The sequence below is a fragment of the Phocoena phocoena genome, chromosome 16 (genome assembly GCF_963924675.1).
Source record: "Phocoena phocoena chromosome 16, mPhoPho1.1, whole genome shotgun sequence".
NCBI lineage: Eukaryota > Metazoa > Chordata > Mammalia > Artiodactyla > Phocoenidae > Phocoena > Phocoena phocoena.
In genome coordinates, this window is record NC_089234.1 from 48677919 (window position 1) to 48701925 (window position 24007).

Here is a 24007-nt window from a genome sequence, read left to right on the forward strand (position 1 = left end):
TTTTCTCTGACTCTGTGGCTTGTCTTTGCATTCTCTTAACAGTGTTTTTTGCAGAGCAGAAGTTACTGGTTTTGATGTAGTCCCATTTTATCAAATACTTCTTTTATGACAAGGGAGTACACTCTCCTCCCTAGGCATCCCCTTCATTGGACAGCGCTAACTGATTTGTTAAAGAAAATATTTATTTATTTATATTTACATATTTATTTATTTAGCTGTGCCAGGTCTTAGTTGTGGCACACAGGATCTACATTACATCGTGTGGGATCTTTAGTTGCGGCATGCAGGATCTTTTAGTTGCAGCCTGTGGGCTCTTAGTTGAGGCATGCGGGATCTAGTTCCCTGACTAAGGATTGAACCCGGTCCTCCTTCGTTGGGAGCGCAGAGTCTTAACCACTGGACCACCAGGGAAGTCCCTCTAATTGACCTTTAATGCTCATCAGTCCTTTTAGTTTCTATGAATTTGAATGATTTCTACACATTGAATAAGTTTGTTCTCTCTTTGCATGACAGCCACTCAAATTAGAGGCAGCTTGCCATGTAATGGTGGCACATCCCCCCCACACACACACAAATTAAACTTTTCTCGGTACCTCAACTGTATTTCATGGGTCATGGTCTCCAAAGCCACTTCTCTATCATCTGTACAGTCGCCTTAGAAGTCAGAGGTTTTTGTTTAAATTTAGTATTTAGCACATCAGGTGATACGCACTGCAATTTGCCCAACACAGATTTTAACCTCTTCATCTCATCTAGACCTCTTATATTAATGTGGGTTAAGATGGTTTATCTGCTTTAGTATTTCAATTTTCAGCAGCCACCACTAGAGGTAGTGTAATATGTATTAGAATTTGGTATGGTTCTTTTTATGAGATCTCTTGGTCATTGGTTTAATTGGCAGCCTTTGTCATCATTGGCCTCTCTGGGCTGCCTTTTCTTTATCTATATAATGATGGGTTTGGTGAAAAGTGAAAGGAAATATCTTCACTTTCTTCTAAGAAGGGTGAAGGTAGTATATATGCTGTTTGTACATACAGACTAGCATACAGTTACACAGGTGTGTGTGTATATCCATCTTCAATAAACATCAATTCATAGTCAGTCTTATTTCATTTTTATTACCACCTACTCCCTTTCAACAGTGGATTATTTTGAAGCAAATTCTAGACACTGTATTTCATACATAAATATAATTCTTTTTTTTTTTTGCGGTACACGGGCCTCTCACTGTTGTGGCCTCTCTCGTTGCGGAGCACAGGCTCCGGACGCGCAGGCTCAGCGGCCATGGCTCACGGGCCCAGCCGCTCCGCGGCATGTGGGATCTTCGCAGACCGGGGCACGAACCCGTGTCCCCTGCATCCACAGGTGGACTCTCAACCACTGCGCCACCAGGGAAGCCCATAAATATAATTCTTTAACAGCTCAGCACTCCAAAAAAAAGATAACTGTAGGATCACTGTTACAGTTTAAGGTACTTAATATATACTTTTGTTAATTTTTACTTTTTTTTTTGTTTTTTTTGGTTAATTTTTACTTTTAAGGCTTTTGAATAGACTATAGACAATATAAAATTCAAGAGGTATGGAAGACTTTCCCTTTATCCTTCTGTCATCCCTTTCCCTAAGGGCAACCATATCTGTAGACCTGCCTCATTCTTTTTAACAGCTATATAGTATTCAGACGTGGTTGTATGATAATTTAGTTAGTTCTTTATTGATAGGTATTTGTATTGTTTATGAAAGCAGAAATCAGGAAACAGTGTTCCTTGTTGCTTATGTTATTCATACTCATGGAGAGTTATTTGTAGAGTAAATAAAACAGCTTGCTTCAGGGTCAGTCTATTTCTTTCATATGTACATTTTTAATTTTAAAAAGTATTACCAAATTGCTCTCTGTAGTGATTGTACTAAGATATACTCCTACAGAAATGTAGTTTTATTTATTTTTATTGCTCTGCAGTATTTCTTTGTATTAATAGACCACTATTGATTGTACTGTTAATGGAATGTTTTGGAATGACGTCATAAGTGTACTTCCCTTATGTTGAACCACGTGGAATTGCTAATACTTGATTATTTTAAAAGTGGAAGTTTCATATGGTTAAGTTTAATAAGTTGTTTAGTGCATGTATGCATACATTTCTTTTAGGTAAGTACTTTGAACTGGAATTTCTGGGTCATAGGATAACTGTTATGTTTAGCTTTTGTAGATAATTCCAAAGTGGTTGTTCCCATTTCCATTCTGAGCAGTTGAAGTTGCTTTACCTCCTCCGCAATACTTGCCACTGTGAATTTTAACTCTTTCATTGGTTGTTTAGTAGCATCTCATTATGGTTTCAGTTGCATCTTTCTAATAACCAATGAATGTCAGTGCCTTTTAATATATTTATATTTTATATGTTTATTGAATATCCTTTTTTATCAAGTGACTGGTCAAGTCCAAGTCTCTTGATCATTTTTCTATTTTAAATTTTTATTGGGTGTCTTATTGAGTTGGGGCATTCTTTACATAGTTGTAATCAACCCCCCACCCTGCCCCGGCCACCCACACCCACCCCCACCCACACCCACCCACACCTACACACACCCACACCCACACCGACACAGACACACACACACACACACACACGCACACTCTCACTCTCTCTCTCTCTCTGGTATGGTAGTTCTCTTAAATAGCGTTTTTTGGTATGTGTGTGTGTGTGTGTGTGTGTGTGTTTTAATCTTTTCTTGGCTGCACTGAAGCATGTGAGATCTTAGTTCCCTGACCAGGGATCGAACCTGTGTCCCTTGCAGTGGAAGTGTGGAGTCTTAACCACTGGACTGCCAGGGAATTCCCTAAATAGTGGTTTTCTAATGGACATTTAATTTTTTTTTTAACATCTTTATTTGAGTATAATTGCTTTACAATGGTGTGTTAGTTTCTGCTTTATAACAAAGTGAATCAGTTATACATATACATATGTTCCCATATCTCTTCCCTCTTGTGTCTCCCTCCCTCCCACCCTCCCTATCCCACCCCTCTAGGTGGTCACAAAGCCCCGAGCTGATCTCCCTGTGCTATGCAGCTGCTTCCCACTAGCTATCTACCTTAATGTTTGGTAGTGTATATATGGACATTTAATTTTGATGAAATTTCTTTTGCTTTATGGTTAAAGATACAAGATGTTCCAGTACACATTATTGAATAATCCTTCCCATAGAGATTTGAAATTCTGCAATTAACATATACTGATTTCCCACAGATATTTTGCTCCTTCTCTTGTCATTTACCAATTAAAAAATGTATTTTGGAATGTTTGAAAACCGGCTAAAATTATAGATACTCTCCCTGAAAAATGTCAGGCATTTTTTTCACACAGTGTCACAAGATTTGCAGAACCCATGAAATCATTTCATAAATCTCTGATCAAACCTCCCTTCCCACTTTTTAAATACTTCAGAGTTCACTTTACGCATGGAAGCCTTAAATTATCCCACCTGATTATTCTCCTGCATAAACCCATATATACTCATATTATTGCAAGTACTGATGTGTTTTTATTTTTAAGGGAATCATCTATTTCCTTTCAAAATTAAGAATCTTAAGGGAATAATAGGCATTTAATTAATCTTTAATGTGAGGTTGCTTATTGTTTTTTAGATAAGCAGAATGAGGCTCAGAGAGGAAATTCGACTTGCCAAATTTTTACACATCTAGTTATTGTTTTAGCTGTGTGGTTCAATACCATGTTTCTCAAATTCCACATAGCCTTTATTATGCTAAATTCCCTCCCTTGTGTAATACCGAATATGCAAAAGATTGAGTACCTATCCAGTGATACTAAAATCTAGTGATATTAAAAAGCATTTATTAAGTATCTTTGCAGATGGCGCTAGGATAAGTCTTCTGCTAAAGACTTTCTACTTATCCAATCTTCACCCTTTAGGCTGAGGAAGAACAGTAGGCCTTAGAATGTAGTTTTGGATTCCTTGCTTGAAGCTGATAGACACAGGACCTAAGGGAATATTGATGAACATACAGGTTAAATTCCACTAAGAAATGTCTCACTAAAAGATTATTAAAAATATATTTTATATGTGGCATAGTTGTAACAGCTATGATAATTTGTATTTGTGTGATGTTCTGTAACCTGCATATATCCTTAGATACATTATCTTCTTTTATCTGTTCAACTTGTCCTTGAGACAGATTTTATTAGCTGAAGAAATTGTCCCAACTTCTTTTTTTTTTTTAATGTTTATTTTATTTTATTTTTGGCTGCGTCAGGTCTTAGTTGCGGCTCGTGGGATCCTCCGTTCTGGCCTGTGGGCTCCTTGTTGTGGTGTGTGGGGTCCAGAGTGCATGGGCTCTGTAGTTGTGGTGCGTGGGCTCTCTAGTTTTGGCCTGCGTGCTCAGTAGTTGTGGTGTGCAGGCTTAGTTGCCCCGCAGCATGTGGGATCTTAGTTCCCTGACCAGGGATTGAACCTGAGTCCCCAGCATTGGAAGGTGGATTCTTAACCACTGGACCACCAGGGAAGTCCCTGTCCCAAGTTAAGGTGACTTGCCTAAGGTCATTTTAGCCACTAAGTGGCAGAGCTGGCACTCATCCATTTAACTCCTAAACTGTTATCTTTGCTAGAAATACATTACTGTTTATATAGCTGGTTTAGATTAAAACAGAGTAAATACTGATATTTATCTTCTCTGTTTACAAAAAAAAAAAGAGGTGTGGGGGCATACCAGGTTGGACATTTGAGCAAAGATAGATGAGTATGCTTCCTTGCTAAGGTGGTGTGAGTGAGCCTTGTTGGCATACAGAAAAGAGTTTAGCCACCTAAAACTGGAAATAAAGATTTCCAAGTAGAAATGTTGCAGAAGCCCTAAAAGTGTCTCAATAAAAGCCATTTTAAAAGAAAAAAAACCCAACTCATTTTTATTTCCCCTCCCCACCCTTGATGTTTTGAGATATAAAGTGAGTTTATCTGACAAGGAAGCTGGGATGTTTGAGGAAGGAGGGCAGTTGAAAGTAATTGCTATTTTGCATTTTAGGACAAGATAACCTTGCTTTCTCTTCTGAAGGTATAGTTAAGAATATTTCTTGGAAGACCTAAATGATGAAGGACTGTAGAAAGTATTTATTTTATATATCAGAATACTGTTGTGGAAAACTTAGATAGCTTTTCTTGTGCAGAACTCTTTGTTGATTAAATTAGTTTTTATCTGTGCAGTGTATTTCTGAAGTTTAAAAATTATATAATATACTTTAATAATTCATCTGTAGGATTGTTTATGCTATATAATTGAATACATGAATAAATTGTATTTACTAGTGACATAACTTTTAGTGACAATACTTCTTTCTCTAAGGCTCTTTATTATTCTTTGCACTTAAATTTATAAGGTATACTCACAACAGTTAGATTTACATATGAAAGGCAGCCCATGAGAATAGTAACTGTTAAAACACGATACATATTCTCTGACTTTAGGGGGAATGGGAGTGGTAAGTAAAACTTGAAGTAGTAATTTTTAAAAACATGGATAATAAAGTTTACTGTAACATAACCTTTTTTTTTTAAGTCAGAAGGATGTTTATTACATAAAACAATTAGAAACAGCTTAAATGAATTTTGTGACATTAAGACAGTAGAATGCTATGTAACTGTAAAAGTGGTGTGGTATAACATTTAGTGACATCTCACAGACGTCTGTATAGCTAGGCATACAAAGCATTCCCATAGTCATTTTTTAGCAAATAATTCCTTTAATAATGCTGTAAAGTAGTATGGGTCAGTGGCTTCCCTTTTGAGCACAGGAGGAAATTGAAGCCCTCAGGAAAACGCCCAAAGTTAAGGGTCTTGCCTGAGCTCTGTAGGGCTAGTTGGTTAGGGCAACACAAGTCTCCAAATTCAACTACTAGTGCTCTTTCCACTTGTTATAAGAGCAGTGGTATCATTTCTTCAGGTTTGGTTTTAAACTTGGCTTTGCTTCTGCCCCTTTAAGAAAGTATCAGATGCCAGAGTCAGCTTTTAATTCTTCGCTTTTCAGTATTGTATACTTACTGATTTGGTACTTCTGAGATTATGAAAACTATAGTTCCTTGCCTTTGGTTGGAAAATATCCAAGAATAAAACAGGTATACCTATAAATTAGTTGCCGTGTAGAGGTAGGTAAATATAAATTACATTTACACCCATTGGGTAGCATTAAAAATTGTACAGTGAATTCATGTAAAGCATCCTTTTGCTTTTATTTGATGGTTTGTTAATTGAGATTTGTAAATGACTTTTCTTAAATGTAGGTTTTTTTTGTTTTGTTTTGTTTTTTGGTAATTTTATTATTTGGCATAAACATTTTTTTTTTTTTTGCGGTACGCCGGGCCTCTTACTGTTCTGGCCTCTCCCATTGCGGAGCACAGGCTCCGGACGCGCAGGCTTAGCGGCCATGGCTCACGGGCCCAATCGCTACGCGGCATGTGGGATCTTCCCGGACCGGGGCGCGAGCCGGTGTCCCCTGCATTGGCAGGCGGACTCTCAACCACTGGGCCACCAGGGAAGCCCCTGGCATAAACATTTAACCCGACTTTTCCTACTAACAAGTGCTTGGAGAATTAATTGTAGTACCAGTTTGAATCACATTTCCATCTCATTTAGAAAAATTTTTTAAATATTTCTGATGATAAAATTAAAGACAACAAAAATGAATTTCCCAAGTACAAAATGAGTAGGCAATTTAAGATTTACCACTGGCTGATATGGATAAATAACCATTGTAGCCATGTAACTTAGGTATCAGAGCCACTGTTTTTTAAAAAAAAAAAAAAAGCCTTGAAGTTGTATGGCTTTTAGCATTAGAAAAAAGAATGGAAAGCAGAAATAAAGAAACCTGACCCTGGAACAGGTTTCTAGACAGAGCTGGCATGCCATATGGGCAACCCTACCCCAGAGGAATAGACACTGCCAGAATGTTTTCATTAATTGTGTTACATTGTTAAGGTTCTATTAAATAATTTTTAAACATCTTTATTGGAGTATGATTGCTTTACAGTGATTAAACATTTTTATTTGAAAAATCCATAGTATGTCTTAGAAGGTTTGGCTGAGTTATTTATATGTCATTCTGAATTGATCCTGTTGTTTAACACTGCTGAAATCTCTTGAGTTTAGGTTAACAATTTTAAGGGACTTGGATGCCTAGGGAGAGGTCACTGGAAGACATGAGAGCTGTATACTGGAAGGGGAATTATCAGATATATAAACATTTATTTTTTTCACAATTTAAAATTTTTGCAATTATTTTATAATTAATTGTACTATTAATTAACAAATGTCCCTTTTATTTGTTAACTTTTATATTGCTGTCACTCATATTTTTATCCTTTGACTTATTTTTCATTTTTATAGATAAAGTGGAGAACTTTAGTGAAGAACATGAAAAAAATAGTCACCATATTTACAAAAATGCTGAAGACAGTACTAAGAAACCCAATGCAGAAACAACAGTGGCTTCTGGATACAAAGCTGATGAAATCAAAGAAACAAATGATACTTGGAACTCCCAGCTTGGAAGAAGGTCAGAATCTCCATCAGAAACATCTTCAATCAAGGGATCTGTAAGAACTGGTTTGTATGAATGGGATAATGACTTTGAAGATAGCAGATCAGAAGATTGTATTTTAAGTTTGGATAGTGATCCTCTTTTGGAGATGAAGGATGAGGATTTTAAAAATCGGTTGGAAAATCTAAATGAAGCCATTGAGGAAGACATCATGCAAAGTGTTCTTAGGCCAAGCAACTGTAGGACGTATTGTAGGGCCAATAAAGCAAAATCCTCACAAGGAGCATCAAATTTTGATAAGCTAATGGATGGCACCAGTCAGGGCTTAGCCAAAGCAAACAGTGAATCGAGTAAAGATGGCCTGAATCAGGCAAAAAAAGGCAGTGTAAGTTGTGGGACCAGTTTTAGAGGGACGGTTGGACGGACTAGAGATTATACTGTTTTACATCCATCTTGCTTGTCAGTTTGTAATGTTACCATACAGGATACTATGGAACGCAGCATGGATGAGTTCACTGCATCAACTCCTGCAGATTTGGGAGAAGCTGGCCGGCTAAGAAAAAAAGCAGATATTGCAACGTCTAAGACCACTACTAGATTTCGACCTAGTAATACTAAATCTAAAAAAGATGTTAAACTTGAATTTTTTGGTTTTGAAGATCATGATGAGACAGGAGGTGATGAAGGAGGTTCTGGGAGTTCTAATTACAAAATTAAGTATTTTGGCTTTGATGATCTCAGTGAAAGTGAAGATGATGAAGATGATGACTGTCAAGTGGAAAGAAAGACAAACAAAAAAAGATCTAAAACGGCTCCATCACCCTCCTTGCAGCCTCCTCCAGAAAGCAGTGATAATTCCCAGGACAGTCAGTCTAGTACTAATAATGCAGGTAAGACTTAAAAAAAAAACTACAAGTAAACGTGTTTTTCAGGCTTAAGTAACAGCTACTTAGTTTCCTCCTGGATACTCAGTTTTAGCTTGTTACTACATTTAATTTTAATAGGAGTACCTATTTAGTGCCAAAGATTACCTTATCCAAAGATAACAGCATTTAAATTTAATAAAGTCCCACCTTGTAAGGAACCAGTTTGTAAATTGGGGAGTCTTTTCATATTTGTATTTTAATTCTACCATTAGCACTTGAGAATTTTAGTGTGTGTCCGTGTGTGTGTGTGTGTGTGTGTGTGTGTGTGTGTGTGTAGGGATAATGAACATCTTGATATTTCAGTTTTGAAAAGCTAAATGCAATGGAAACATAAGGATAGATTTTGGTCATTTAGAACTATATTGATACTAGGTGGTTGTAATGAGGGAAGTATTAGAAAATTAAAATAAAAAAGCCTAATCAATAAATGTTAAAAAACATTCTAAAGAAATCTTAAATTTATGAAGTTAAGATTAAATCTTAAGAATCATCCTTGTAAGTTGACTTAATAAAATTAAAAAGTGCTAGTTAAGTATTTATACACTCTTATCAGTGAAAAATTAATTTGTCCGTTAAGATAGTAGGACCAGTAATGACTTGAAGTCCTTGAGGAGTTGATAGTCTCCACTGAGAGACAAACAAAAGAAATAGGTTAGCTTTGCTATGAGTAAGTCGCTACTTGACAAGGGCTTTGTGAAGTGGATTGACTGTTGAGCGACGAAGAGTATGTGAAAGCCTCTGGGATACAGAGGTTATATTTATTTGTATTTAACCAAATACAGTTTTCCTATAACAGTTTACTTGTTAAATAGAGCTTTTGTCCTTTTAGGGTCATAGAACAAGAGTCATTATGGTGAATTAGAACTATCATAGTAGGGACTTCCCCTGGTGGTCCAGTGTTTAAGACACCACGCTCCTGGGACTTTCCTGGTGGCGCAGTTGGTTAAATCCACCTGCTGATGCAGGGGACACGGGTTCGAGCCCTGGTCCAGGAAGATCCCACATGCTGTGGAGCAACTAAGCCCGTGCGCCACAACTACTGAGCCTGTGCTCTAGAGCCTGTGAGCCACAACCACTGAAGCCCGCACGCGTAGAACCTATGCTCCGCAAGAATAGAAACTGCCGCAATGAGAAGCCCACGCACAGCAGTTAAGAGTAGCCCCTGCTCGCTGCAACTAGAGAAAGCCCGTGCACAGCAACAAAGACCCAGTGTAGCCAAAAATAAATTAATTAATTAATTAAAAAAAAAAAATCCATTCTCCCAATGCAGGGGACCTGGCTTCTGATCCCTGGTCAGGGAACTAGATCCCTCATGCCACAACTAAGAGCCCACAGGCTGCAACTAAAGATCCCATAGTATTCTTACATATAGATTTTCTTATAGAGTATATCATACTTGAGGCTACCTACCATTTTGCTTCATTTGGCCTAAAAATAGGTTTGCTAGATTAGAATCGCTAAAGCTAGAATTACACAGGAGTAGCCCCTAGGAGCCCGCCTTACTCCCCACTGCAAAAAAATAAGAGTATTTTCAGAATTCAACGTTGTGTTGAATTGCTTCTGAAGAACTGAAGTTTGCTGCTGCCTTGCTAGTCACTTGAGATATGACTGGGTAGACAGCTTTACATTTGCTTTCTCAGGAAGATGGTTAGTAATTATGTACTGAAACCTGAGCTCCAGTTCTGCTACAGCCTTCTTAGCTCTTATCCTAACCTTGATAGCAAGTTATCCTAAATCATTAGGCTCCCTTTGAAAAACGTCATGTTGATACCAAATAATGTTTAAAAATGAGAGACTGATTGATATATCCAAAGTTGGAATCTGAGTCTTCATACACTGTATGAAACAGCAAACATTTTTAAGGGTTGGGACAGAGAAAAGTCTTCCTTTTTTTGGGGGGGGGGGAAATTGATAGTTCATTTTTATTTATTTATTTACATTTTTGGCTGTGTTGGGTCTTCGTTTCTGTGCGAGGGCTTTCTCTAGTTGCGGCTAGCGGGGGCTACTCTTCATTGCGGTGCACGGGCCACTCACTGTCGTGGCCTCTCTTGTTGCGGAGCACAGGCTCCAGACACGCAGGCTCAGTAGTTGTGGCTCATGGGCCCAGTTGCTCCGTGGCATGTGGGATCTTCCCAGAACAGGGCTCGAACCCAGGTCCTCTGCATTGGCAGGCAGATTCTCAACCACTGCACCACCAGGGAAGCCCAAGTCTTCCTATTTTTAAAAAAATATTTATTTATTTATTTAGGCTGTGCCGGGTCTTAGTTGCCATACACAGGATCCTCGTTGCCGCGTGCAGGCTCTTTAGTTGCAGCATGCGGGATCTTTAGCTGCGGCATGCAGAATTTTTAGCTGTGGCATGTGAACTCTTAGTTGTGGCATGCACATGGGAACTAGTTCCCTGACCAGGGATCGAACCTGGGCCCCTTGCACTGGGAGCGTGGAGTCTTAGCCACTGGACCACCAGGGAAGTCCCCTTCCTATTTTTTTCTTTTTTGTTTTTGTTTAGGCTAGAAAAAAATATAGCCATTTGGAAATTAGTGTAATCCTTTGGTTAGTTTTGTGGGAGTACCACAGACCACTGAACTACATTGTACTAGGTCATTCTGTATCTTGCCAAGGATAGCTATATCCTTTTTTGGGTTTTTTTTAAAATGTGGCCTCTTCAGATGTAAGCAGGCATTCTTTGAAGGCCAACATGATTAAGTGTACTTAAATTCTAGAAAAATGTTACAGGTGCATATCACCTGATGATATGTGTGTGTGTGTGTGTTTGTGTGTGTGTGTGTGTGTGTTTAAACTAGACCATGCCAGTGTTAATGTTGATAGATAACTAGCAGTTATATGAACTTTGAAGAACAAATTATTCTGGAAAAGAATTGATTTTGCCAGTGAAACTGGAGCACATACACAGCAACTAGGTTTCTGATTTTCTTTTAGAGTAGGGGACAAGCAGGGAGTGAGCACGGGAGAATGAGACTTAATATCATTGGAGTATTTTGTCAACTCTGTGGTGCTTTTATTCCTTTTTTTTTCTCCCCACAGTATGCTTCTTTCTCCTCAAAATGTTCATAGGTTGTCTGGTAGATAATTTGAAATAATAGAAAGCTAGCTAGTTTTGATTACCATTTCAGAAAACTTGGATTTTACAGAGGATTTGCCTGGTGTGCCTGAAAGTGTGAAGAAGCCCCCAAATAAACAAGGAGATAAATCAAAGGAAAATACCAGAAAGATTTTTAGTGGCCCCAAGAGGGTAAGTAAAGCACTATCGGTGATTTGTATTATTGTTGGAGGGCTCAACTCTTTTTTTTATTTAAAAATTACTAGCAAACATCATGGCAATTAAATTTTGTCTTTCAAAGGATATATGTAAATTATTTTTTCAAAGCATTGTAACCATTTTTTGAAGTGTGGTAAAACATATATAACATAGTCTTTATTATATGCAAGTGTACAATTCAGTGACATTAAATACATTCATAGTGTTGTATAACCGTCACCGTTACCTATAACCAAAACTTTTTCATCATCTCTAACAAAAACACTGTACACATTAAACAATAACTCCACCTTGACCTTCCCAGCCTCTGGTAAACACAATTTTACTTTCTGTCTCTATAAATTTGCCTATTCTAGGTGCCTCATATAAGTGGAGTCACGCAATGTTTGTCTGTCTGTACTTGGCTTATTTCACTAAGCATTATGTTGTCAGGGTCCATCCCTGTTGTAACATATATCAGAATGTTTCTTTTTTATGGCTGAATACCAAATTTTGTTTATCCATTCATCTGTAGATGGACAGTTGGGTGGTTCTCACTTTTTGGCTATTTGAGTCCCTGCTTTCAATTGATTTGGATACTTAAGAGTGGAATTTTGGGGACATATGGTAGGTCTTTGTTTAACTGCCAAAGTGTTTTCCACCTTGACTGCACCATTTTTATATTCATATTAGCAATGCACAAGGTTTCCAATGTTTCCACATCCTCACCAACATTTATTTTCTGAGTTTTTTTTTTTTTGATAATAGCTATCCTAATGTGTGGGAAATGGTATCTCATTGTGGTTTGATTTACATTTTCCTAATTATTGATGTTGAGCATCTTTTCATGTACTTGCTGGACATTTGTATATCTTTTTTGGAGAAATGTCTATTCAGTGCCCATTTTTGAATCAAGTTGTTTGGTTTTTTTTTGTTGAGTTATAGGAGTTCTTTATATATGAATGTCTTATTAGATACATAGTTTGCACATAGATGTTCCTATACTGTGAATTGTCTCTTTACTTTCTTGGTAGTGTGCTTTAATATCAGTGAAGTCCAATTTATCTATTGTTTTCTTTTGTTACGTGTGCTTTTGGTGTCATATCTAAGAAATCATTGTCAAATTGGATGTCATGTACCTTTTCCCTATGTTTTCTTCTAGGTTTTATAGTTTTAGGTTTTACATTTAGGTCATTGATCCATTTTGAGTTAATTTCTGTATATAGTGTAAGTTAAGGGTCCAACTTCATTCTTATGCATTATATAAGTCATTTTAATATGGTCCAGCATAGGTATTGAAAATAATTTGCTTGACTTTACCTTTTTTTAAAAAAAATTCCTTTACTTAAATAGCTTGTATAGTGTTAAACAGTTTTATTATTGAAAATTGCAGTTAGAAGTTGCTGACATTTTTTGTAGATTGAACTACTTTTAAGCAACTAAAGAATGAGTGTGTCCATATTATCTGGCCTCGTTTTATTTTTATTCTTTTACCTCTGTAAACAGCCAGTTAGGAATCTTTTCAGAGTGATTGTGTTATACTTTTGCAGCCCCAGGTGTTCACCCCCTACCAGAAAAAAAAAAAATGCTTAATGCTCATTTCAACAGAGCTAACTTGCTCTGGAGCCAGGGGCCAGGGTAGTGTGGTATAATGGCTATAGGCCTTAATGCTTAGGTGAGGTTTTGGTTTATAAAATTGTGTATGGCATGTGTTGATTTCTAGTGTAAAAGTTATACATTTTTTGGTCTCAGGATTACTTCACATTCTTAAAATTTTATTAAGAATCCCAGAAAGCTTTTGATTATATATGTTATATTTATCAAATTGGAAGTGAAAACATATTTCAAAGATACTTATTAATAATTCACTTAACAGTAACCCATTACATGTTAATATAACATTTTAGCGAGAATTATTTTCTTAAAAAAAGTAGTGAGAAGAGTAGCGTTGTACATTTTTTGCAAATCTCTTTATAAAGTTTGGCTTAGTAAAAGACAGATTCTTTGGGATTAGCAGATGCAAACTAGTATGTTTATGATGGATAAACAACAGTATCCTACCGTATAGCACAGGGAACTCTATTCAGTATCCTGTGATAAACCATAAAGGAAAAGAATATGACAAAGACTATATATAACAGTCACTTTGCTGTACAGCAGAAATTAACCTAACATTGTAAATCAACTATATTTCAATAAATTTTTTTTAAAAAGAGCTAGATTCTTATATCCTCTATATTCAGTATTTTTCATTGTTGTTTTAGTTGAAAAATATGAAGAAAATCCAGCCTCACATAGATAAGTAGTTGTATTTTAAGTAGCTTTTTCAGATAATTATAGACATTCTTCGTTGACATTACACCAAAATTGAAAAAAATGGGAGTTTCTTTTTTCTTTTATAAATAAATAATTATTTTATTTTAATTAATTAATTTATTTATGCATGCCTGTGTTGGGTCTTCGTTGCTGTGCACAGGCTTTCTCTAATTGCGGCGAGTGGGGGCTACTCTTCCTTGCGGTGCGTGGGCTCCTTACTGCGATGGCTTCTCTTGTTGCAGAGCATGGGCTCTAGGCGTGCACGCTTCAGTAGTTGTGGCTTGTGGGCTCTAGAGCGCAGGCTCAGTAGTTGTGACGCATGGGCTTAGTTGCTCCACGGCATGTCAGATCTTCCCGGACCAGGGCTCGAACCCATATCCCCTGCATTGGCAGGCGGATTCTTAACCACTGCACCACCAGGGAAGCCCCGGGAGTTTTTCTTTTCTAATATTTATTTATTTATTTATCTATCCATCCATCCATTTATTTATTTAGTTATTTATTTGGCTGTGCTGGGTCTTAGTTGTGGCATGTGGGATCTAGTTCCCCAACCAGGGATCGAACCCAGGCACCCCCTGCATTGGGAGCGCAGAGTCTCACCCACTGGACCACGAGGAAAGTCCCTACCCCAGGAGCTTCTTAAAGATTAGTTGTAACTTGGAGTCTAAAACCGTGCCAGTGAACCTTTCATAATGTTGCATTAAAATCTGTTGGTCTGTCTTGCCTTTGAATGGATCTTTTACACATGCATGCTTTGTAACATTATACATTGGTCATTTGGAAAATACTGGTTAGACTGATTTATCTAAATCTTTCAATGGTGACACACTTCATTATACAGTATCAAAAATATCATTAATATCACTGTCAAACTCATTAGAAAAGTCTTTTAAGTATTGGGAAGCTATCAAGTTCACAGTTCTCCAGAATTTTAGTTTTTGCTTAAAAGTTGAAATTTTTTCATTGGCAGAAAATACTTCAGGGAAAATGACTGGCAATGACAGGCCTACTTTGTTCATTTTTGAGAAAATGTCTGCATAATACCCAAGTCTGTATAAGCATAGTTTGTCAGTTTTTTAAGTAAAGAATGGTGTTCAGAAAAAAAGTGGCTAGTTCAGCTTGAAACTTGAGCCAGTAGTGGTTTTTTTTGATACAACCACACTTTATATGCAACAGAAGTGTTTTAGGCACACTGGTTTTGTCACATAGACCATTAGTGCACTTAGGGTTATGATTTAATCAGTAATTTTCACTCCTTTATCAAGGGCTTTTTTCTTATGTGAAACTGGCATTTTATTTTTTAACTATGAAGTGTGTAGCAGTGGAGAATATGACTACTTATATACAGTTCAGAGCCCCTGCCTTGATTCATGCTAAGACACCAACAGCTTTACCCAGCATTGCTTTTGCACCATCCCTGCAAATATCAACGAAGTGAAAAAGGCAAACAACATATTATTATTGTGAAAATGGTTTTGTCTTTGTAGACACCCTGGAAGAGTTTCCTGAGTCCTTTAAAGCATTCTACTTTATTTCTCCCACCTCAACTTTTTATTATAACAAGTTAAAATATACAGAAAGTGTAAAAAATGTGATGAATAACTATATTCCTCTATCTAGATTGATCCCCACCCCCCCACCAAATCGTCATAATTACTCACAGTCCCCTTCCTCTTCCCCCTTTTCTCTTCTCTTCATATGTGTGTGTGTGTGTGTGTGTGTATTATATAACATTTTTCCTGTCGTATTTGAAAGTTGTTGAGATAGCATGCATTTCTTAAGAAAAAAGACAGTCTCATACCTAACTGTGGTTATATGATTGTAATACTTAAGAAAATTAGTAATTCTTTGATATAATCCTATGTCCAGGCCATATTCAGTTTTCCTCAGCTGTCTCCAAAATGTCTTTTAGTGCTGTTTTTCTCCCCAAACTATAATCATTTACTTGTTATGTCTCTTTAATCTTGAGTAGTCCCCTCATCTTTTTAAAATTCCCCATGGCACTAGTTTTTTGTTGGTTTTTTTTGCTTTTAAGAGCCCAGGATATCTGTCTTGTAGAATGTTTCACACTCAGAATTTATCTGATTGTTTCCTGATGATGTAAGTTGTTACTCCACTATATTAAAGTAGTATGGTGTCATAGAACACTGGAAGTAAGTCTCTACGTTTGATTAGGCTGAGGTTAAACATATTTTGGCAAGAATGCCTCAAAGTAATACTGTGTATGTTGCATCACATCGGAAGGTATGTAATACCTGGTTGTTCCACTCAAAATTGTTTGACCACCTATTGAAGGTTGTGACCACTGGATCTCCCCAAAATAAAAGTATGTTTTTCCTTTTATAATTTAATTAGTAAACTTCTGGGTGTGACTCTGGCAGCACGTGAATATTCTGTTCCCCATTATTGTTTTACCTCATAATTTTAGCATCCATTGTTGATCTTTGCCTGCATCAGTTATTACACTGACAGTTACAGAATGGTGAGTTTTCTAATTGCGATTTCTTCTACATTTAATAACTGGAATTTTGTAAAAAGGAGTTTTCTTTCTCCCCATCCCAACCCCGAACTTCTATCACTATAGACTCAATAATTTTTACTTATTAAATGTATTTATAATAGATTTGGCCAGAGTAAACCATTTCAAGCCATTTCTTGTGTCCTTTTGATATAGACCCATCATCTTTGAGCTTTTCTTTTGCTTTCTGCACAAAAGATGACCCGGACTTATCTTGTGCTTTCAATCATGGACCCATCCAAGGATCCTTGGTTCTTTTTGTGGGGATTAGTACTTAGAAACCCAGAACTAAGTGCTGGGTGTGTTCATTGCTTCTAGGCTCTTTCACTGGACAGAGCTATGAAATACATTGAAAAATAAACTGAGTTCATACTGATAGTTTCATTTCAAATTTAACATTTCAAAATTTGGTACTTAGCTTTCTTGCTTTATTGTACAGCACACATTACTTTTTAAATTATAACACCAATATTATTATGAACAGTAAATACACTAAGTGAAGTTAAAATTTCTTTACAGTTCTTTTTGTCTTTACATTATTTCACTAATGATGAAGTCATAGTAATGTGTTCAAAAGTTTTGAAGTAATTTTTATCTTGTGTATGTTAATTCAGTATTCATTATTTATGTTCATTTTTTTAAACTTAGTTTTAAACTTAATATTGGATATATTTCTTTCCTACTAACACAACTTAGGAGGCAGCAGTGTACATGTACTTGACCCGATTACGAAGGAATCTCTCCGGCCTAAAGTAAATCAGGTCATGCAACCAAGTAGGCAGAAGACCTATTTACTGTTGATGGATAGTGTCAGAGGAAAATTAAGAAAATCATTATTAATTTATGAAACCAAAAGAGCTGTGAGATTGAACTCATTTAAAAGATGTAATATAAGTAAAGCCTGCCTTAAAACAATAGTCCTGATTTAATCCCCAAAGAGGCTTCAGTAAATGTTTTAATTTCCTTTTAAACCTCCTATTGAAAGATTTGCCCAAAACCCTCTTTAAGTGGAATTGTGTCAGAATTTTTTCACTTAGATACTACTATTTAGGTGGATCAGTAAGATTCAAAAATGAGACTTTGATCCAGAGTGTTATAGTACTTTAGTAAAAAGTAATAAAAAATGCTTTAGATCCCATGGAAGTTATGTATCCTTATGAAAAGATCTAGGTAAAGAATTTAGAAGCCTGCTTCAGGAAGAGAGCAGCAAGAAGTTAAGCAGTATAAAATCCCTAGCTCTTAAAATAAATAGGTCATCCATTTGTCTTCAAGACAGCTAAAAGACTACTTAAGAGTTGTTTAAAAGGAGAGAACCATTGAGAAACAGAAATAGTGGAAATTTAACCTATTGAGTTTTGATGAGTATAAAGGAATACAGGAAATAAATGGGATCAAAGTTTTAAGCATTTATAGATTAACAGAGTGGAAAGAATAGATTTGTTTCATATGTGAGAAATCAGGATTCATGGTTTCGATGTAAAAAAGGATAAGCTCAGTTCTCCAAGGAGTTTTATGTAGGTTATCCCCCAAATCTCCAGAGAAAAAGGAAAGGCAGGGGTCACTAGGTAGGTGGCCATAGGAAATGTACTCAGCAGTTGTTCCATTTCTCCATTATAATAGAAATACCCTCCTGTAGCTGATAGGTCAGTGGGAGTATCTGGGTCTTCTGCATTCTGATTAAAGGCACTAATGACCTCATTTCTGAGTGGTAGAGAGGTGGCCCACGTCTTGTAGTGGCAAATTTTCCTCCTTACCTATCAGGCTTTCTTAGCTCATGTTTTGGATTGAATAAAGCTGTTGTGGAGGGGTAGCCCTGTACATTGGAGGATATTTAACAACATCGCTGGCCTCTACCCACCAGATGCTAGTCCTGTTTTCCCCTGCTCTGTGCGCCTCCATTTCAACCAAAAATGTCTTGGACATTACTGAATGTCCTATGGGGGTCAAAATGGGCTCCCCTCTCATTGGGGGTATGTGTGTGTATGTATGATTTGAGAGTAAGTTGTAGACTTAATGCTGATTACTCCCAAATACCTTAGTCTTTACTTTCTGAAAACAAGAGTACTCTACTCTATAGCTATAGTATACCCATCAAAACCAGGAAGCTAATAATAACATTGATATAATAATTCAGTCAAATCCACAGATCCCATTCAGTTTTACCAATTGTCTCATTAATGGCCTTTATAGCAGAACAAATCACACATTACTCCCCCCTCCCCCACATCTCCCAAAGAAAGAACCCATGATCCAATCCAGAATCACATGTTGTATTTAGTTGTCATAAGTCTCCACCCTCCTTCTGTCTGGAACATCTGTGTCTTTCCTAGTTTTTCCATGGCTTTGACATCTTTGAAGAGTTAAAATCAGTTATTTGTTGAATGTCCCTCAGTTTGTGCTTGTCTGATGTTTCCTCCTGATTAGATTTAGGTTTTGTGTATTTGGTGGAAATACCTCAAAAGAGGTGCTCTGTTCTTACTGCATCATACCAGGTGGCGCACAATGTCACTTTGTACCATTGCTATTGATGTTAACTATCCCTTGAGGCCTGTCAGGTTCCTCAACTCCTCATCAAACTTTTACCCACTAGTTTTAGCATTGATTTTTGCCTGAATCAATCTTTACTATGATGGTTGTTGAATTTTTTTTTCTAATTACATCCTGCCTTCTCTAGTTGTTAGTAGTTGGCCTTCTACTGGTAAGGTAGATTTTTTTCCCTCTCCTTCATGTATATAAAAGAATATATGTATTTATATATTCATTATGTAGTATATATATTATATATTCATTTAAGTATTTATAAATTTCTTTATGTCAGTATGAACATGGATTTCTGTTTTATTCAGTCATTTGTTACTGTTATTTATTTAAATGATAGTACTATTATTATTTCGATACTCAGATTTTCTTAGACTTGGCCTGTTCGTGGTTTTTCAAACTGGCTTTTAACATGGCCCACCACTTTGCATTTCCTTACTAATGACACACAAAGATGTTCAAGGCTCATGATGCACATTCCCAGTTGTGGAATCAACCATTCCTCCAAGGACCCCTGTTTTCTTTTAGTGGAGAATGATCTTTAAAAATAAAATTTGGTCGCAAAGTATGGTCATTTCTTCTGGGGTGTCATTGCTTCTAGGCCTTCTTTGAGTTAACAGAGCAAGGAAACACGTGAATATATGCATTTTCTTCCTCTCTCCTTCGCCGCCCCCCGCCACCACACAGACACATACTTATTTCATATCTATGTATATTTAGAACCATGAGTTCACACTGATACCTCCAATTCTAGTTCAACACCACATGTTTTATTCTAGCCTTCCCACTTTGTACATTTTACTTCTCTTTGCCAACAGTGAGGAATATGGTTCCCAGTATCCTCAATACATTTACGTATTTGCTCAGTCCTCTTGTATATAGCCAATTTCCTGACCACACAGGCCATCTCCTCAGCTTTAGTGCCACCAGCCAAGAGGTCCCTCTTCCCTCTATCTTCCCATGTTAGAAAACATTAACTTGGGAATTCCCTGGTGGTCCAGTGGTTAGGACTCTGCACTTCCATGGCTGGGGTCCCAGGTTCGATCCCTGGTCAGGGAACTAAGATCTCACAAGCTGTGTGGTGCAGCCAACAAAAACAAAAAACTAACTTTTTAAGCTTGCTGGCTGTGAGAATTTTCCCCAACACCTCAGCAGGTATATAAAGAATTCTGTTCATAATAGAATTGAGGGCTGGCTGGGTAAACACATGTGGCAGAAAGAAGATGAGGAGGTAAAGTAAACTTCTGGTAAGAACATATTTGAAATGATTACTCAGAAAAGTTGTCACTTGCAAGGGAGAAAAGTAAAGATAGAGTTTGAGGCATTGGCTTGAAACATACCTGGTTTTAAGTACCTGAGCCTAACTACCTGTTGTTTCTGTATGTGGTTTTATCATTTGATAATTTTTAAAAAATATTTATTTATTTGTGTTTGGCTGTGTCGGGTCTTCGTTGCTGCACGTGGGCTTTCTCTAGTTGTGGCTAGCGGGGGCTACTCTTTTTTTTTTTTTTTGCGGTACGTGGGCCTCTCACTGTTGTGGCCTCTCCCGTTGCGGAGCACAGGCTTCAGACACACAGGCTCAGCGGCCATGGCTCACAGGCCCAGCCGCTCCACGGCATGTGGGATCTTCCTGGACTGGGGCACGAACCCGTGTCCCCTGCATCGGCAGGCGGACTCTCAACCACTGCACCACCAGGGAAGCCCGGGGGCTACTCTTCGTTGTGGTGCGCGGGTTTCTCATTGTGGTGGCTTCACTTGTTGCAGAGCACAGGCTCTAGGCACACAGGCTTTAGTAGTTGTGGTGCGCGGGCGCAGTAGTTGTGGCTCATGGGCTCTAGAGTGCAGGCTCAGTAGTTGTGGTGCACGGGCCCAGTTGCTCTGCAGTATGTGGGATCTTCCTGGACCAGGGCTCGAACCCGTGTCCCCTGCATTGGCAGGCGGATGCTTAACTACTGCACCACCAGGGAAGTCCTGATCATTTGATAATTTTAATGTTTTTTTTTTTCTTTCAGTGCCATCTTATTTCTGATCACTGGCTACAGTTTCCCTGAATCCCATTATTTGTAGTTGCCATATATTGGGTTGGCTAAAATGTACGTTCAGTTTTTTTCCATAATATGGCTCTAGTAGTGCTTAGTTGTCACTAACTTCATTTGAAACAATTTTGTTAGATTGTATGTGACTGTCATATCAGTGTGCATTTAAAAAAAAAACAGCAGGGGCTTCCCTGGTGGCGCAGTGGTTGAGAGTCCGCCTGCCGATGCAGGGGACACGGGTTCATGCCCCAGTCTGGGAGGATCCCACATGCTGCGGAGTGGCTCAGCTCGTGAGCCATGGCCGCTGAGCCTGCGCATCCTGAGCCTGTGCTCTGCAACGGGAGAGGCCACAACAGTGAGAGGCCCGCGTACCACAAAAAAAAAGAAAAAAAAAATCAAAATTGGTGAATTTTTCTGTAGCCATTTTAATATTGAAGATGGAAGAAAAAAGCAACATTTTCGGCATATTATGCTTTATTATTTCAAGAAAGGTAAAAACACAACTGAAGCGCACAAAAAGATTTGTGCAGTGTATGGAGAAGGTGCTGTGACTGATCGAAGGTGTCAAACGTGGTTTGCAAAGTTTTGTGCTGGAGATTTCTCGCTGGACGATGCTCCACAGTTGGGTAGACCAGTCGAAGTTGATAGTGATCAAATTGAGACAGTAATTGAGAACAATCAACGTTATACCACGTGGGAGATAGCCGACATAATCAAAATATCCAAATCAAGCACTGAAAATAATTTTCACTAGCTTGGTTATGTAATTACTTTGATGTTTGGGTTCCATATAAGTTAAGCAAAAAAAGCCTTCTTGACCATATTTCCACATGCGATTCTCTACTTATTGTAATGAAAATGTTCCGTTTGTAAAACAAACTGATGGGTGATGAAAAGTGAATACTGTACAACAATGTGGAATGGAAGAGATTGTGGGGCAAGCGAATCACCACCAACCACACCAAAGGCTGGTCTTCATCCAGAGAAGGTGATGTTGTGTATACAGTGGGATTGGAAGGGAGTCTTCTATTATGAGCTCCTTCTGGAAAACCAAACGATTAATTCCAACAAGTACTGCTCCCAGTTAGACCAACTGAAAGCAGCACTGGACGAAAAGCATCCGGAATTAGTCAACAGAAAACGCATAATCTTCCATCACAAGACCGCATGTTTCTTTGATGACCAGGCAAAAACTGTTACAGCTTGGCTGGGAAGTTCTGATTCATTCGCCATATTCACCAGACATTGCACCTTCGGATTTCCATTGTTTTTGGTCTTTACAAAATTCTCTTAATGGAAAATATTTTCAATTCCTTGGAAGACTGTAAAAGGCACCTGGAACAGTTCTTTGCTCAGAAAGATGAAAAGTTTTGGGAAGATGGAATTATGAAATTGCCTGAAGAATGGCAGAAGGTAGTGGAACAAAACAGTGAATACGTTGTTCAATAAAGTTGTTGGGGAAAATGAAAAATGTGTCTTTTATTTTTACTTAAAAACTGAAGGAGCTTTTTGGCCAACCCCGTATGTGCTGATAAGCTTAGATCATTTTTTCTGCCTGCCCTGCTTTTTGTTTGATTTCTAGCTTTCCATTCAGCTGCTGCCAGTTTGCTCTCTTCCTAAGGGATTATCTGTATAATCATCCCAACTAACCTTCTGAGCTTGGAGGGTTATATTTTACCTTGGGCTTTGGCCATCTTATTTTGCCCGTTAAGACTATTTGCTGGGTCATTGATGAAACTAACCATAATGTCAATCTCAGTTTCAGTTCTCAAATATTTATAGCTTCACTTTCATCATTTCCCTGGGGTTTAATGCTGGGCCCATGTGGTTCTGTCTTTTGTTTGACTCTCAAAAGAACATTCTGGACTTTTTTTTCCTCTTCCCTCCTGTCATTCAATATGACATAGGATAGTGGGTTTATGGGCAGTTGAATTAAAACTTGATTATCAGTATAAATCATGGTTATATATTTAGCTGTATTCAAAAGTTAAAATTGTATAAAGCTGCAGTTTTAAAGTTAAGTATAGTTTTTATAGTTTTGTAAACTCATTTTTTTTTGTTTTATAAAATGAGTTTATATATATAGGTTGTCAACTTAAAAACAGAATCTTACAATTGAAGAGATTTTAAAGGACAGGTAGTTCCACCTCTCACCCAAGAACAGATGTTCCTTTATAGTATCCTTCTCCAGCAATTAGAACTCACTCTGATGAAGCAGCTTATTTTTCTGTCAAATTGTTTTACCCATGGTTACCTTTGTTCTGTGTCTGGGGATTCATTGACCATCCTGGGATCCAGTCATCGAGATAGCAGTATGAGATTCACTATAGTCTCATGGACTAGAAACCTGAGACATAGATAAATGTGAAGCCTGAAAAAAAGAGAGACTGTAAGCCATTGGTCTGCTGATGAGGGATGCTGGCCAAAGTGTAAAAGTAAAAAGCAGGTTGGTGAGTCAAAGAGTTGTTGAAGCTGAGCGTGTTCTGGCTGAGCCTGGGTATGGAAGAGGGTCAGTTTTAGTTGACTTTTCGTTGTCATTGTTTTTACATAATACCTGCATTTCACAGTACTAGGTACTGGGGATATAAAAAGGAGAAAAATAAGTTAAGTGTCTTAGAAAGTGAGGTAGAATGTTTTTTCCCCACGGAAACTTTTGAGTAGTCTTAGTATTTCATACTCATTATGTTTGTTCCAAAGCAGGAGTATCTGTCTTCCTTTTATATAGGTAGTATTTAACTTTAAACATTGAACCAGGTACTTAAGTCATTGATCTGTATTCTATAAAGATGTAGGAAAGTGTAAGTTATTTTCTTTATGAGATCTAATTCGGGTGGTTTTTTTTCCTGTAATATTTTATTCTGGAAGGATTTTAATA

General features: G+C 37.5%; 1 protein-coding gene across 2 annotated transcripts in view; it reads left to right on the forward strand.

Moving 5' to 3' along the window:
- Nucleotides 1-24007, forward strand: part of WAPL (WAPL cohesin release factor) — a 75756-nt gene that overhangs the window by 17492 nt on the left and 34257 nt on the right. Inside the window, exons 4-5 of one of the 2 annotated variants that reach the window (XM_065894204.1) lie at nt 7386-8429; nt 11618-11718. In XM_065894204.1, the coding sequence (XP_065750276.1) occupies nt 7386-8429; nt 11618-11718 (1145 nt within the window). Of the gene's footprint in view, nt 1-7385; nt 8430-11599; nt 11719-24007 lie in introns of both variants that reach the window. The other variant, XM_065894205.1, reaches the window with a different exon arrangement.